Source organism: Chiloscyllium plagiosum, chromosome 24 (genome assembly GCF_004010195.1).
Source record: "Chiloscyllium plagiosum isolate BGI_BamShark_2017 chromosome 24, ASM401019v2, whole genome shotgun sequence".
In the NCBI taxonomy this organism is placed as follows: Eukaryota; Metazoa; Chordata; class Chondrichthyes; order Orectolobiformes; family Hemiscylliidae; genus Chiloscyllium; species Chiloscyllium plagiosum.
In genome coordinates, this window is record NC_057733.1 from 3,262,040 (window position 1) to 3,279,039 (window position 17,000).

Genomic DNA, 17,000 nt, shown 5'->3' on the forward strand with positions numbered 1-17,000 from the left:
TGAGGGGTGACTTGATAGAGGTTCATAAGATGATCAGAGGAATAGATAGAGTAGACAGTCAGAAACTTTTTCCCCGGGTACAACAGAGTGTTACAAGGGGACATAAATTTAAGGTGAAGAGTGGAAGGTCTCCGTGAAACCCCAAATGTCACTGTGCTATTGTGACACCTCATTTCCCGTCCTCACATGATGTTCCATGGAATTAGGGAGATTTATACAATCCTTGGATAAACACATGGATGATGATGGGATAGTGTAGGGGGAAGAGCTGAGAATAGTTCACAGGTCGGCGCAACATTGAGGGCCGAAGGGCCTGTTCTGCGCTGTATTGTTCTATATTCTATGTTCTATGAATGATGTCTGTGTTGAGAGCTTGCTGCAGCATGTGGAAGGAAGAGAAATAAGGTGCACACAGGACAAGTGGGTCCTGCTGAAACCATTAGACCTCTCCATACAACATCCTTATTCTTTCCTTGGCCTCTGATGTCTACACAGCACACAGGGAGCCAATCTATTAGGGCTGCAAGGGGTTTGACACCGTTTACTAAATAATTCCGTGTCCCCCAAGAATCACACTGGTTACCCATTTGGAATTGTAGACGTCTTTCCCAGTGATATACTAGGGCATACAGACAGAAAGAACTGCACGCTGTTTCAACTGGACAAGACACACGACAGGCCAACCTCACTTTAATTTCTCAGGGCAATACCTTCACCAGACTCACCCTGCCTAATTTAAATTTAAACAAAGCCTTATAGTTAGCTGTCAGTTAGCTCAGTTGGTTGGATGGCTGATTTGTGATTAGAGTGGTGGGGTCAGCTGAGGTTACCATGAGGCATGCTGACCTTCAGGTTTGAGCCCACCACCAGTTATTGCTCTCGCTCTCTCTCTCTCTCTAGTTGAACAGCAGTCCTATAATCTGGTAAAACTTTATTTAGGTTTCTGTCTTATAGGATTGCAAACTTTCCCAGAGGGTAGAGCAGCAGGGGACCAGCCTCTCCTAAGGTGAAATGTCCTAGGCGATTCCTATGTCTGTCTTAGTGTCAGGATCTCCACAACGGTCCTGATAATAGCTTGGGCACTCACCCAAAGTATGTCCCATCTCCAAGAGAATGTGCTCTTGCATCTGCCAGAGATGAAGTGTCCACAATAATGAACAACAGCGCCACTACATGGATCTTAGCAATACTACAACCAATGCTGTATATGTGAGATGAAATAAACTTGGACAGTAAAGGTCGTTACATTTACATAGCTTTTCCAGCTTTAATTGAAAGATTAATTTCATTTCTTTCCTTTAATGTAATAAGAATAAAAACACTGTCCCTTTCAATTTAACATGGACTTGGCTGACAGACAGCGCCCCGACATATTAACTCGAGCTCAGCAAAGACTGAAAGAACTGCAGATGCTGCAAATCAGAAACAAAACCAGAAATTACTGGAAAAGCTCAGCAGGTCTGGCAGCATCTGTGAACGGAAATCAGTGTTTGCGTTTCAGGTCCAGTGACCCTTCCTTCTCTGTGGATCCTGAAACGTTAACTCTGATTTCTCTGCACAGATGCTGCAAGTCCTGCTGAGCTTTACCAGCAACTTCTGTTTGTATCAAACTAGATGTGAAGGACAATGAAGACTCAGCCACATTGCTGTGAGTCTGGAGTCATGTGGAGACCAGTCAGGGTAAGGGCCGCAGATTTCCTTCCCTGAAGGACATCAGGAAGACGGATAGGGTTTTACAATAATCCAGTGGTGTCGCACTCACCATTGCTGCCAGGTTCCACCTTTTTTAAGCGTATTTAATTAAGCAAACTTAAATTCCCTCGCATTTGCTGAGGTGATTTGAATGCAACTCCAAATGAATAACTCTGGCCTCCAGTCTCAGAAGAAGGGCTCGTACATTGAAGACCGAGATGTTGAGGAGTTCCTTCACTGCACAGGGCCCTTGAGATTGGGTCATTAAAAGACTAGTATAGACCAAGCATGGCATCAAGGAGACCTCGCAGAACTGGGATCAGTGGGTATCAGGAACACATTTTCCGCCAGTTAGACTCATACCTGACACATAGGAAGATGGTTGTGGTTGTTGGAGGTCAGTAATCTCAGCTCCAGGACACCTCTGCGGGAGTTCCTCAGGGTAGTGTCCTCAGCCCAACCATCTTCAGCTGCTTCATCAATGTCTGTCATTCCATCATAAGGTCAGAAGTGGGGATGTTCACCAATGATTGCATAATGTTCAGCACCATTCATGACTCTTCAGACACTGAACCAGTCCATGGCCAAATGCAACAAGATCTGGACAATATTCAGGTTTGGGCTGAGACGTGGCAAGTAACCTTTGAGCTGCATAATGCCAAGCAATGACCATCACCAGTAAGAGACAACCTATCAGCCCTCAACATTCAATGGCAATACCATCACTGAATTTCCCATGATTACTGTCCTATCGTTGGCCAGAAATTCAACTGGACCCGCCACATAAACATATCTGCAAGAGCAGGTCAGAGACTAGGAATACTGTGGCTGGTAACTCACCTCCTGACTCTCCAAAACCTGTCCACCATCCACAAGGCACAACTCAGGAGTGTGATGGAGCACTACCCACTTGCCTGGGTGGGGGCAGCTCCAACAGCACTCAAGGAGCTCAACACCATCCAGGGACAAAGCAGCCCCCGCTTGACTGGCACCACATCCACAAGCATCCACTCCCTCCAACACCCACTCTCAGTAGCAGCAGTGTGTACTAATCACAAGATGCACTGCAGAAATTCACCAAAGATCCTCAAACACCACCTTCCAACTCTACTTCCGTCTAGAAGGACAAGGACAGCAGAGACCTGGGAATACCACCACCTTCAAATTCCCCTCCAAGCCACTCACCATCCTGACTTGGATCGCCGTTCCTTCACTGTCACTGGGTCAGAATCCGGGAATTCCCTCCCTAAGGGCATTGTGGATCAACCCACAGCAGGTGGACGGCAGTGGTTCAAGAAGGCAGCTCACCCCCACCTTCTCAAGGGGGCAACTAGGGACGGGCAATAAATGCTGGGCCCAGCCTGCGACACCCACATCCTGTTTAATTTTAAAACACCCTGAATTCGAATGGAATTGGAAAGGCGATACAGAGTGTGGGGGAAGACTCCATAAACACCTTCTTTCATTCTCATACCTCAGAGAGTCCATTAAAAGACAGAGACCTGCATTCGCAACCTTCCAACTGGAATAGTCTGACAGGAACAGCCACCTTGGTGTAACATTGTCCTGAAGAAGGGCTTATGCCCGAAACGTTGATTCCCCTGCTCCTTGGACGCTGCCTGGCCTGCTGCGCTTTTCCAGCAACACATTTTTCAGCTCTGATCTCCAGCATCTGCAGTCCTCACTTTCTCCCTGTAACATTGTACACACAATGAATGGTCTTGCTACACTATTGAGCCTAGAACCCATTAAAATGACAGGACCCTGTGTAAGTGTCATGCGCATCCTCAATGTCCTGATTATTCTTTAACGTGAAGGTGTTGATCATCATCTGTATATTTCACTATTATAGTGCCATTCACAGTCACAGTGTGCCTTACAGCTATTTATAACCAATGAAATGCCTTTAAAGTGTTGCCACTGTCAGGTACAGTATCAAGTTTCCTGTACACATCACAGTCAAACTGTGTTGAGTGTACAAATGTCATGAAGGTATTAAGATTCAAACATGTTTCTCTCTCACTGGCTCCCACATGACAACCTGCAACCATCTCCACACGTTCCTGCTGAAAACCAACATTAAACCTTAGAAACGATCCTGGGCACTGTCCCTCTGTTCAGCTGGATTCCCAATTCTGCTCCTGGTCTCCAGCCACTCCCTTTGTAGTACTCGACACCAGGAGCCCACACAAAGCTGTCAAACTCAGTGCTGAACCCTCCAGTTTCTAGCTCAGGATTCACAGCTTCTCAGATCGAGAATTGGAGTTGTCTTTGTTTGGAAGATTAACTTCCTGCCTTTCCTCTCAAGTGGTTTACTTTTAATTGAGATTAGATTCCACCAGCTCCCCTGGTGAGTTTGAAGCCATGCTCCCTCAGCATTGGCCGGTGCTGCTGGATGATTAGCCCAACTATATACTGCTCCAACCACATCTCCCCTTAACCCAGCTCTCATGAGTTAAGGACCAACATTCCTTTACCGAGATGTTTGTGAGTATGTGTGTGAATGTGAATGTGTGAGAGATTGTGTGAGAATGTATGAGCGTACACATGTGTATGACAGAGTATGTGCTGTGTGTGTTAGCGTTTCTTTGTGACAATGTCTGTCGGAGTGTGTGTGGGTGTGTGTCTTAGTGTGTGCATGAGACTGTACATAAGTGTGTGTGTCTGTAATGTGCACATGTGAGAGTCTGTGTGAGAGTGTACATACGTATGAGAGTGTATGTGCATGACAGAAACGGTCTCTCTCTCTCTGATTATGTGCATGTGTGAGAGAAGAGTGTGAGAGTGACAGGGGTTTTTCCAGTTTGCACACAATCATGGTGGCTTTTTTCCAATTCCCATTGACAGATGTTTAACGTCACTGACTGTTGTCATACATGGAGTATCCCAATTCATAAACATCAAGATCCTGTGCAGTAAATAACTGAACACATCTTGGTGAACAAATGATCAAAGGGGCTTTATAAAAAGCCTTTCCCTGATTCCTCTTTCGATGGGTTGATGAAGCAGTGATGGGTTGAAGGGTGCTTGCTGCTTTGTCACACAGAGGAAACAGAATCTGTTACAACTTTTGGAAGGGAGTTGGGTAAAGCAAAGAGTTGCAGGACTATAGGGAATGAGCAGACCAAAATGGGCAGCTCTCAAGGAATCAGCACAGACGTCATGGGCTGAACAGCCTCCTCTCGTTCTGTAGAATGTTTGATTGCAGAACACAGTAATCTGAGATGCCATCTGTGAACATGAACGTATAGAAAGTAAAAACAAAACTCCAAGTTCCACCTGATCAAAAGGGAACACCATTTTCTTAAACCTCAGGCTGATTTTTTTCAATGAAACTTGAGCAGGTAGAGGAGACCAACTTGGGAATATGGTTCCCCCCCCCCCCCCTTTACCACGAGCACTCCCTGCTCAGGGGATCAGAACATATTAGTGTAGAAGTGTCTATAACCAAGTGGGCCATTCCCCCACTCACTCACTCTCAACATATACTCTTCCCAACTCATTCAATGTACACAATTTCCCACTCTCTCAGCATTCCCTACTCACTCACTCAAAACACAGCTGGAGCAGTTCTGGAATCCACATCAAGGAGGGATGTGATAGCACCAGAGAGGGTGCAGAGGATATTTCCCAGGATGGTTACAAAAACAGAAACTGCTGGAGAACTCTAAAGGTCTGGCAGCATCTGTGGAGTGCAAGCAGAATTCACGTTTTGGGTCCGGTGACCCACTTCAGAACTCAATCAGGGTGTTGCCTGTGCTGCAGTTTCAGTTACGGAGAGAGATTGGACAGATTGGGCTTGTTTCCTTAGAGCAGAGGGGACATGAATGAAATGTGTAAAATGATGACAGGTATAGACCGGGTAGATTGGAGAATCAAGGACTGGAGGCAGGGGGCATAGATTTAAGGGAAGGGGCAGGAGGGTTAAAGGAGATGTGAGGAGCTGAAATGCAAGGAGTATAGGGTAAGGCAGATGAACATATGGCTTGGATTGGTGCCTGGGAGTATGACGTTATTGCAATCCCAGAGACTTGGTTGAAGGAAGGGCATGATCGGCAACTAAATGTTCCAGGATATAGATGCTTCAGACAGGACAGGGAGGGAAGTAAAAGTGGGGGGGGGGGGGGGAGGGTGGAGATGCATTGCTGGTCAGGGATGATATCTCGGCTGTGCTAAAGGAGGACACTATGGAGGGCTTGAGTAGTGAGTCATTATGGGTGGAGCTGAGAAATAAGGGTGCAGTTACATTGTTGGGGCTGTATTACAGACCTCCCAACAGTGAGCGTGAGGTCGAAGAACAAATAGGTAAACAGATTATGGCAAGATGTAAAGGCAACAGATTTTAATTTTCCCAACATTGACTGGGGTACAGTTAGTGTCAGAGACCTGGATGTGGCAGAAGTTGTAAGAAGCGTCCAGGTCTAGAGCAGTATGTCAATAGTCCGACGAGGGAAGGGGCCATATTGGACCTGGTACTGGGGAACGAGCGGTAGACGTTGCAGTGGGGGATTTCTTTGGAAACAGCGACCACAATTCTGTAATACACGTAGACAAAGAAGAGAGTGGTCCTGAGGGAAGAGTACTAAAGAAGAGGGTTTGTCCTACATAGTATTTGTGGTAGTCCTTGCATGGAATTTTGTAGATGATGTTGGTTTTGTCCATGGGATGTACTGGATCTTTTAAATTTGTTAGTTTTTGTTTGAGAGTGTTGGTGGGTTTGTGTGCTACTAGGATTCCGAGGGGTCTTCATCCAGATGCCTGGCACTCCAACCACAAACAACCACATAGATCTAGATACCATCTATCAACCCCTCAGAAAACAAACAGGAAATGACATCACCACAAACCCCAGGAACCCCATCCAGGACAAACATATAAATAGAAAGCAGGAGACAACAGCTTCGTTTCACTTGGAGGTCGCCACTGATGATGTTACCTAGCCAGGTAATGAAACGTCTGGATATCAAACCTACAGCTCAGCGAGCAAACCTACACCCTAAATCATGAAGGGTATAGACAGGGTGGATAGAGATAAGCTTTTTCCCAGGGTGAAGAATTCAATAACGAGAGGTTATGCTTTCAAGGTGAGGTGAAAAGTTTAAGGGCGATATACGCGGCAAGTACTTCACACAGAGGGTGGTGGTCATCTGGAACACGTTGCCAGCAGAGGTGGTAGAGGCAGGCACGGTAGATTCATTTAAGAAGTGTCCGGAAGCACGCATGAGCAGGTGGGGAGCGGAGGGATACAGATGCTTAGGAATTGGGCGACAGGTTTAGACAGTGGATTTGGATCGGCTCAGGCTTGGAGGGCCGAAGGGCCTGTTCCTGGCTGTAAGTTTTCTTTGTTCTTTGAAACAAAGAACTGCAGATACTCAAAATCTAAAACAAAAACAGGAAGTGCTGGAGAAACTCAGCAAGGCTGGGAGAGAGAAAGACAGTGAACATTTCAAAGTCCAGTGACCCTGTGACAGAACCTGTAGGTACCACCACAACTGCCCATCGCCCCAGATGGAGCATCAATTGTGTGAACTCCTGATCCAGAAGAGAATGGTCCCACTGAGCAGCCAAAGAGGCTGATGTCTTACCAACTCATTAACTGAACGTGCCTTACCACTGCTATGCAGCATTTTACTGGTCAATGAACGGGGAAGGTGAGACCCTAGTCACATTATCGCTGGATTGTTAATCCAGGGAATTCTATTTTTTTTTAGTGCTTATTTTATCCCCAGCACCCATGGTGTGTGTGTGCAGGTGTGAGACACAGTGACAGACACAAAGTGCACAAATCTTTATTCAATTTCCACCACCAGGAAGATAGGAAAACACCCCGGGTGGCCAGTGACAAACACTGCCCTTCACATCAAAGGGCAGTGCTGTGTGAGTCTTCAGACCTGCCCTCCTTCCTCCGTACCGGGTGCCCAAAGATCAGGAGCGTGGGAACCAGGGAATTCTATTCCACCATCTGCTGAGGCGGGATTCATCCCTGGCTTCCTAAAACATTACTTGGTTCTCTGAATTAATAATCTGTCAACTCCCTGATGGAATACTGCCTGAATTGTTAACTTTGGAAAATTAACATATCTACTACCTCATTAGTCACCCCTAAACGTTTATGATGATGCCCATCATGAACTCAAGGCACACATCGGCCTAAGGCTCCATTAGTTTGCTTAGCAGAATTTTCTTGGTGATTATAATTTTATTAAAGTTCACCTTCCTCTTCCAACTCATTATTATTGTATCCTCTGCAGTGAAGACAGAAGAAATATATTTGTGTTGTTTGTTATATATTAACCTTCCATTCTCTCTCTACAGAAGTAACTTAGTCTACTCTTCCTTTTCAAATACCCCCATAAAAATCTCTTGAAAGTTTTTACATTCCTGGTTGACTTCTAATTTCTTCCTCCTGATTAACCTTATGCCCTCTGCTGCCCTTGATACTCTGACCTGCTCCTGACTGTGGCAGTTATATGCGATTTACACTTGATGCTTTACCCAAATTCTTTCCTCATGGACAATAGGTCCACCCAGAATGAGTAGGACACTTGTGCTGAAACATGCCTTTAAATAAGGGTCACTGCCTGTCTTTTGACCTATTCTCTGGCCTAGAATGCTATCTCACAACAGCTAGGGCAGCTTTCACATCTCTATGGTTGCCCTTACTTGGGTTTAAGATACCAGTCACAGACCTGGTCTCTTCCCTTTCAGTCAGATGTTGGGTGCTGCTACCTGGGGGGGGGGCCTTTACTCAGACGTCATTCATATTACACAATGCCAAGTGTTAGGACTCTACCGTCTGATTAGTTCAACAGGGTTTCTTACAGCAGTACAATCTCAAAAGCATTCAATGAATCCTGCTGCCAATCTGATTGGTTAGTTTATGCGAAGTTGGACCTCCCTTTATCACAGCAACTAACACTTTTTGTATATTATGTCTCACAACGTAGGGACCATGCAGGGGTTTGTAGACCACTCCCATTAGTGATTTCTTTCCCTTTCCTCACGTTTATTCGAAGTGATGCTACATCCTGACCTCCTGGCCAAGGTCGTCTCTAACTACTGCATAATGTCATCCTTTACTGCCCCTCCACCTTGACCTAGCTTCCTGTTCCTCTTCAATGTTCAGGACCAAGTCCTTGTCATACTACAGCCACAATGGTTGCCGGAGGCAATGCTCCCACTTTGCTCTCCTTGGTCATAAATGCTGCACACATGTTTCAGCCTTGTCTGTGTTGGTGCATTCCCATCGCTTTGCACCCTCCAATTGGGAATGCCATCCTCCCTGTGAGGTTTCAAGGAGAAGTCAAGAGAATGAGAGCACCTCCGCGTGGGAACACTCAGCCCCACAATGACAGCGGTATCATAGAATATTCCTGTGCTGTCTGCAGCAGCAGCCCACAGGCTTACATTTACTGGGCAAACGGAGGGGTGGAGGGGGGGCTGAGTGGATGAAAAAATGTTGAGAGACAGACAAAGACACACACACGAGACAATGGAAAGATTTGTTGCTTCCATATTTACTGGATTCATAACTGTGATTAGCCAGAACATTGCAATTGAAAGTTTTGCACAATTCAAAACAGGCATGATTAACATCGGAAACCCTTTCACAATCACTTGACCCTAAGAGACCAGGATAATGCTACGGTCAGCAAAGGAACATTCACACACACGAGTCAGATGACCTTACAGTCATATGTGCTGTAACCTTAAAGGCTGTGAATAAATTGCGTAGCCTTTATGGTGCAAGATCAGGGCAATGTGGCTTAAAAGAAGACACTGAGGGATTATGGACATAGCAGGCACAGACTGAAGCTACCCTTTTTACTGACATGCCAGTGGACAGCATTGGGAAATCATTGGTTAACAATATGCACGTTTACTGCGGGGCAGTGGCCAAACAGCGACTGGTGGTTTCTGTCACTCCTGTGTTAGGAGACAAGCTGGTGCCACATCTAAATCTTCCCTTGCAGAACATGTGGGGATGCTAGCGATAGATCAAGTTCCATCCCTCGTAAATGCCCTACACGTCCTGGGTCACTGACAATAACAAAACTTGGAAAAATGCTCATTATGTTTAAGGACCAAATACCCCATGGATAAAACAGACCAACAAATGACAGTAAGGTCAGAAGGCAGGCACACAGCCCAGTGCACAGGCACCAAGATCCACAGAGGGTCAAGTAACTGAGAGACAGTTTGTTACAAACAATTATCAAAAATGACTGTTAAATAAAGTGCCAAAGAAAAAAAATTACAAAATGAAAATTGAAAATGATATAACTGAGCCATGTAATGCAGAATGCAGGCAATACTTAGATCAAAATCATAATGCCCTTTAAAAACCCACTTTGATGTTGCATTTTCAAGTACAAGTATATGGCAAAATTGAAGTAATCACAATACGTTTTTATTTCATAAACATTTGCTCCAATGTTTGGCCAAAGGTTTACACGTTTTTCTTTTTTGGTTCCTACTATTCCCTGCTTCACCTGCCCGGCTGCCTGAAGTGCAGGATTACCTCCAGCTGTCCAAGAATCCACTCCAGCGCTGGCTCATAGCATTCGGCTTCGCTTGTGACTGGGTGACTCGGTGATGATGTCGCTGCATTGAGCTGGAGCCCGCTTCCTTGAGCTGTCCAGATGGTGAGCCATCTCTTCAGCTATAAAGCTATTTAAGTCCACGTCCTGCAGGCTGCCACGCCTACGCACTGAGGCCGAGTTACTGCTGCCGTGTGTCGGGGACCCGGGTGTTCCTGAGCGCACACTGACGTTCGCCATGGCACCACTGAGGCCTGTGTGGGGAGGGAGGGAAGAAAAAACAGGGACAGCAAGTCAGAAGTGATCTTTGGAAATCTCAGCTCAACTCTCTCCCTCAACATACACCGGTCTTCAGGCGGCCCTGAGAATAGGACAGAGCTCTCTAATCAACAGCACTATGGATCAGTCAACCCCAAAGAAAAGGGTGGGAGAATGGAGTGAGCCAAATACATAATCCCCGAAGTGAGGAGGGGGGCAGAGAGTTAAAAGTTTAAAAAGACAACCACCTTGTGGTTTATAACCAGGATCAGTGTACAAGTGATGAGAATCCTTCACCTGTCAAAGCAAGTCAAATCAATACAAGGTTACTTCTATAACTTTGTTCAATACTGAGAGATCTGTTACAGAGGACACTAAAACCAGAGAGGTTTCAGTGCAGCATTACCAATGAGGGGAAGCTATAGTTATCACAGACTGAGATACTAGCACTGTTTCCTAGCAGCAAAGATGTAAGATAACAGTTAACTGAGTTTTTAAAATTAAGAAATGGACAATGAGGCAGGAGTTTGGTTGGGGAACAGGGCGAACGGTGGCTCAGTGGTTAGCACTGCTGCCTCTCAGCGCCAGGGACCCGGGTTCGATTCCAGCCTCGGGCAACTGTGTGGAGTTTGCACATTCTCCCCGTGTCTGCGTGGGTTTCCTCTGGATGCTCCGGTTTCCTCCCACAGTCCAAAGATGTGCAGGTTAGGTGAATTGACCATGGGAAATTGCCCGTTGTGTTCAGGGATATGTGGGTTACATGCATTAGTCAGGGGTAATAACAGGGTAGAGTAATAGGGGACTGGATTTGAGTGGGTTACTCTTCAGAGGGTCGGTGTGGACTTGTTGAGCCAAATGGCCTGTTTCTACACTGCAGGGAATCTACGATAATGCAGTTAAAGCAAAGATCATTGCAGTTTTATAAGGGATAATGAATAAATATTTGAAATGGAGGGAGATGTAGGACTGTGGACAGAGAAGGAGCTGCAGGATTACATTGGGAGTACTTTAGACAATAGGTCTTTCGCACTGTACCTCTTGTTCACCATCACCAAGTTATAAAACACAATGGAAACTTGTAAATACTGGTCTGGGGTGGGCTGCAAGGGTTGATAGGATCCTCGCTTGGCCTTCCCTCCAGTCACTCAAGGAGGGGGGTGGCACCACTCCTCAGGGATGAGTGGGGATTCCTCATTGCCCTTTCAGCTGCTCATGGTGGTCACTAAAGCCTGAGGGAAATGCGCAATAGGAAAGAAATACTGGCCCTAAAATGATGGCCACACCCAGAATATGATTAAAGAAAAAGCCTGGGCCCCATCACCGCCTGAGACAGGAGACTTGGGAGTCCCTCCCCACCAAACCCTTCCCCCAGCCCATGCCGAAGATAATCACCTTCATCTCCATCTCCTGCCAGATGCCATCCTTTAGAGGCTCCCTCACAAGCATCAGGAAGGACTAATATATAACTGTTTCATTCTGAATGATTTCATGGAAGGGAAGAAAGTCAATAAGATTTAAAAGCAGGTAGTGATTTGGGTCAATGCTGCAATGAAATGGCAGTCGGTATTATCACACATGCAGGCTGATGGTGGCCATTTCAGCTCAGACCAATTAATTTAAGTAGTACCTTGTGTTGGTTTAGGGAAGGGAGGTCACAGAAGATTTCTTTAAATTTGTCTCTGATCTGACCCTGATTAACCAATTCACAATGTACAATCTAATGGATAGTTGGATTATGTGTGTGCATGCGTGTCGGGTGGACAGGGTGGAAATAGACAATAAGGTGGAGCTCAGAATGCTGGGAGCTGTTCAGAAATGTTGACAGTGGCTTTTTAAGAGGCCAAAGACAAGGAGAGTATTACTACCAAGCAATGACAGAATATTGAACAGTTAGGAACAAAACGGGAGAGAGGAAGGCAAAGGTGAGTGTGTGCACAGCAGTAATGCACAGGAGGCCACAGTTCAGGGTGGAGAAATACAGCAAGGCTTTCGGGAATCAAATGAGCCTGAAGGGACATGAGGAGAAACAATATCACGCTGTGCAATCCCAGTTTATAACCTCACTTTGCAAAATCCACCTGGGGATGAGCAGACATCAGTCAGGAAGCAATCAGAATAATCTCTCAGTTACCATGCACAGCAATGGCGTCAGTAAATGCCTGCAGGTCACCCTCAGCAGTCCTGTTTGAATCTTCCTGTGCCAACACAGAGGAGGGAATGTTTAGCCGAGGTGCCAGTCTGCTGTTCCTGGACGGGGGTGACTTCCTGCACAAGAAGCTGAGCAGGTCTTCGCGGTGGATGATGTGCCTCCTCTTCTTCACCCAAGCCAGCATTTCCTTGTTTCTTCTCTGATAACCTGCCTGCACGCCCAGATCCAAGCTCGCTCGATAGGCTTCAAGCCCATCTAGGGATGGAAAGGTGAAACGTTAGGCCAAGAATGAGTGCCGTAGGCTGCAGCCCACCCACCCAGACAATGTATGCTCCAAAGGACCACAGCCAAAAGAAAAAACCCCCGAGTACAGTACACACATACTCATTCCTGCAACAGAACAGCAAACTGGCCGAACCGAATGATTCAAGAACAACATTATAACGGAGATGAAAACTATCCCTCAGACAATTCAATCTCATTCCTAGCACTAGCTAATTATTCAAAATTGGTGATTATCCAGAGATCTTTGAGCTTAATTGTTTACCATACAGCAGCACAGACAAGATATGACAGGATAACAGATTACAAGAGAACATAAATTCCAGCGTTAGGGCAGAAGATAGGGCTGCTAATGGTACATGGATTCATAGAAGGGATACACAAGTCAGAATCAGAGAGAGATCGCAGAAGGTCATAGATCTAGAGGACATGAAGGAATGAAAGGAAAGGTCCAAGGAGTGATTTGAAAACATAACTGAGAATTATGACATTTTGCTGGACCAGTCTGGGTTAGCAACAGCAAGATTGATGCAAGGACACGACTAACAGAACTTTGATTATTTCACATTTTCATAACATAGGGAAGATAGGACACTGGCTGAGACAGCATTGAATAGTCAAGTCTAAAGCTAACAAAGACAGATGAGCGTTTCAGCAACTAAGCCAGAGACAAAGTCAGCTGATGGGAGAGATCGAGACAAGTTGTCCTTGCCAAAGGAGTGGATATGGAACGGAAGAATAGAGGAAGTCATAAAGATCATGGGGGGGGGCAAGAAGACAGGTAGCATGAAAAATCAGAGGCATTGGAGGGGTTGAACAAGGTGGTGGGGTGAGGTAGCAGGAAGGGAGTTTAGGGCACTGGCCTAGAAAGGTGAGGGGTCAACAGCAGGTTTTTTTGAGGAAGTGAGGCTGAGCCAGAGCAGATTTGAAGAGAAAACTATAGGCAATAACAGCTAGGGGGTTGGGAGATGGCAGGTTGATAAGAATAGGATTGAGGGAGCAAGGGCTGGGTCTCATGGACGAGAGGTCAGGGCACGTGGGGATATACAAAAGAAATTACAGTAGTTAGCCTCGGCCAGGCACAGCTACAACATTTGAGAAATGAGGTACAGTGGGCTAGCAGAAGGAAGCAAGCAAGAGAGAGAGAGAGATGATTTCAAACTCCTCATTTTCAATGGATGCAAGGTTTCAAGAAAACACAAATGTAAGGCAGGGCTCATTTTTATGAGAACGGAAGAGTGAGCAGTTACGGCAGAGAAAAGCACAACTTTGTAATCGTGAGAGATCCAGTGGAAGATGACCACAAGACTCCCTGAAATTGCTCTACTATTCTTGACCAATCTTCTGAATGTCTCCCTACTTTGCTGTGCCAAATATCCCAGGTGATATATCCCACAGCCTGGCTGAGCTTTAACACTTTCCTGCTCATTGCCCTTCCTCATTTCTCTCCTAGATATCCCCAATCGGGGGTAGGAAGACAGTGTCTCAATGACCACTCTGTCAAGCCTCTTAAGAATCTTAGTACATTTCAATGAGATCACCTCTCAGTCTCTGAAACGCTCCATAGCATTGCTTCAACTTACACAACTGCAGGTAGCCTTCTCAACCCAGGAACAAACTCAGGTGATCCTTTGCTATTTGCCCAATGGTGGTAATTTCCAAAACTCGCCCAATTTTTAAAGGTGACACCTGGAGTTGAGAAAAACAGTCTCTCACCTCCCAGAAAAGATATCAGGCAGGATCCGTGAATGGTTTTAAAACACATTCTTGATTAAATTTTCCTCAGATTTATGAATTAACCCCACCCATTTCACAATGCCAGATCCCAAATAACTATTCCTAGCTGGCCCTAGAACATACTGTTCTGGGAAGCTCTTGCGAATGCATTCTACAAATTCACCATTAAATTGTCCAGTATATTTAAATCCCCCCATGACAATTGCATTGCTTTTATTAGAAACTCCAGATACTTCACATTCATTCAATAGTTTCGCTACTGTCACCAGGCTGACAAACCAATTCCAGAGAATGACGACTCGTGTATTCCTAACCCCAACCCAAAGGGATTATTCTTCTGAATCATCTGACTGCAGATCTCTTGTTACAAAATGGTATCTCACCCTATTATCATGATTCATTCCCCTCTTCCGTTCGGGCTGAATTTTAACAATGTTGTGGAGCTGGAATATTTACTTCCCAACCTTGGCCCCTTGCAACTATGTCTCTGTCTTGGCAAACATGAACGAACCCAGTGATCTCTCGCTCTGCTGTTAGTTTTTTCCTTCTTATGAATGCTCTGTAGATTCAGATGAAGAGCCTCAAGTTTTATTTTAACCACTCAAATGTAGATCTAACCTGCTGATAAATGATTGACGTTACACTGTCACTTCCTGGCCCATTTCCCCGGATCGCGACACAGCTCTCAAAAACTTCTGGTTTTTCTTTAGATTGTAAATATCCTTTTACCTGACTCCTCCCACTGCTCTTAGCTTCAAGCTTGGTGCCCAAGCTGACAGCACAGATGCTAGCCTGGGAATATGTGGAGTCCATACTATGGTCTTTGTCCCTTAATGGGCACAGGGAGCCCTCCCCATCTTTTCACACCACTGAGCCTCATTTCTCTTATCTGTTTAAATCTCCAGCCATTTGCCTGCAGTTTAAGATGTAACCCAGACGTTATGACACAAGGCTTCATAATATGCTTATTAACGTCAAAACCAACTTCCTCAAACTTGCTTAGCAGAACATCATTGCTGGTTTGACCAATGTCACTGGCTCACAAATGGATCCTTCCCTTTTCAAGCTCTTCTCCAACCATGACAAGTTCTTTACCCCAGTGGCATACAGGCAATAACAACCCTCAGAACGGCAGAGAACATTAAGTACTGCCCTGGACGACAGTGTTACATGTCACCAGCACCAACACACCCCTCCCCGCACTGGAATGGCTCTCTGCACCACACTGCACTGAGCAGATGCTCATCCATCTGCTGGTCAAAAGCAACACTAGAGTTCATCACGAACAGACAACTTTCAAGTTTACTCCTCTTGGATTCAAGGGATTGGGAACAAAGGTCATTTTTACACTCAAATCAAAAGTCACTAGCAGTGGAGCAATTCAAAAACATCAGAAAAACCATGCACATGCAGCCCTGCAGTGACTATGAGAGTGACAATGCTTGGTAGAAGGGAAGACCATTTGGCCCATTGTACTTTCATCAGGCAAATATTTCACTCAAAAACCTGTCACCCACCACACGGTTTCTTTTTAACTTCTAATCCAACAATCTTCTTGAGTGCTTCAATTGAACCTGCCTTTACCACAGACAGCCAGCATGTTTCAAATCCTAACCACTCACTGTATGAAAAGCTCTTTCTTACATCACCTTTGCTGGTTTTTGCATCCTTGTCCAATTTTGTTCCTAATTTGAAAGGCTAACAGTGTGAATTTATTCCCCCTTACCCAGCTGCCTTGGTAAAAGGTGAAGCACCAGGCAATGAGCTGGCAATGGTCATCAGTTTATTCGTAGCTTTGTTGGTGGGTGGCAGGAATCCTCCAAATACAATGTTTGTATTTGTTGGTTCAATGTCTTAAACAATTGCAGCAAAAAAGTCCTCATTTCTTGTGGCCCGAACTCTGCTTTTGGCAACACTCATTGGCCATGAAGCACTGGGTGACCTCCTGAAAATGAGAGATGCTTTATCAATGGAAATTCTTGGGCTGGTCTATTTAAAGTTTGATTGCCTGATAAATGCACTTAAAAAAAAAGAAATTGCCTTTCAAAATGTGCGGACCTTGGACATTCAAGCCGAACGTGCCACTTAATCCAAGCATAAACATTCCACTCAGCTCTGAAGGAACCGGCAGCCGTATGGATCCATGCGACACTGTTTGGTCAATCGCACTAACAATTACAGGGAGTCATCAGTGACGTACCTTTATATAGACAAGTCACAGAAGTGGCTGCTGCCTGGAATGGCTTCCACAGACTCTGAATACCCAGCTGCTGTTCATATACGCGATCTGAAAGAGGCAACATAATTCCTTCAATCGGAACTCTCAACCACAGTGCAGTCCT

General features: G+C 45.5%; 1 protein-coding gene across 1 annotated transcript; it reads right to left on the reverse strand.

Annotated features, from left to right (window-relative positions):
* Positions 1-9,193: 9,193 nt before the first annotated feature.
* On the reverse strand, positions 9,194-16,972 carry LOC122561970 (UPF0472 protein C16orf72 homolog). The gene is made up of 3 exons (XM_043714313.1): positions 16,859-16,972; positions 12,622-12,894; positions 9,194-10,486 (listed from the first exon to the last, which is right to left on the reverse strand). The coding sequence occupies exons 1-3, from the start codon at positions 16,959-16,961 to the stop codon at positions 10,248-10,250; spliced, it is 615 nt and encodes a 204-aa protein (XP_043570248.1). The 5' UTR covers positions 16,962-16,972; the 3' UTR covers positions 9,194-10,247.
* Between the last annotated feature and the right edge of the window lie 28 nt (positions 16,973-17,000).

Coding starts and splice junctions, on each gene's coding strand:
- LOC122561970 (XM_043714313.1), bottom strand. CDS start 16,961: ATGTTGCCTCTTTCAGATCGCGTATATGAACAGCAGCTGGGTATTCAG. Junction 12,895..16,858: donor TGTGACTTGTCTATATAAAG/GTACGTCACTGA, acceptor TTCCATCCCTAG/ATGGGCTTGAAGCCTATCGA. Junction 10,487..12,621: donor TGACGCCATTGCTGTGCATG/GTAACTGAGAGA, acceptor CTCCCCACACAG/GCCTCAGTGGTGCCATGGCG.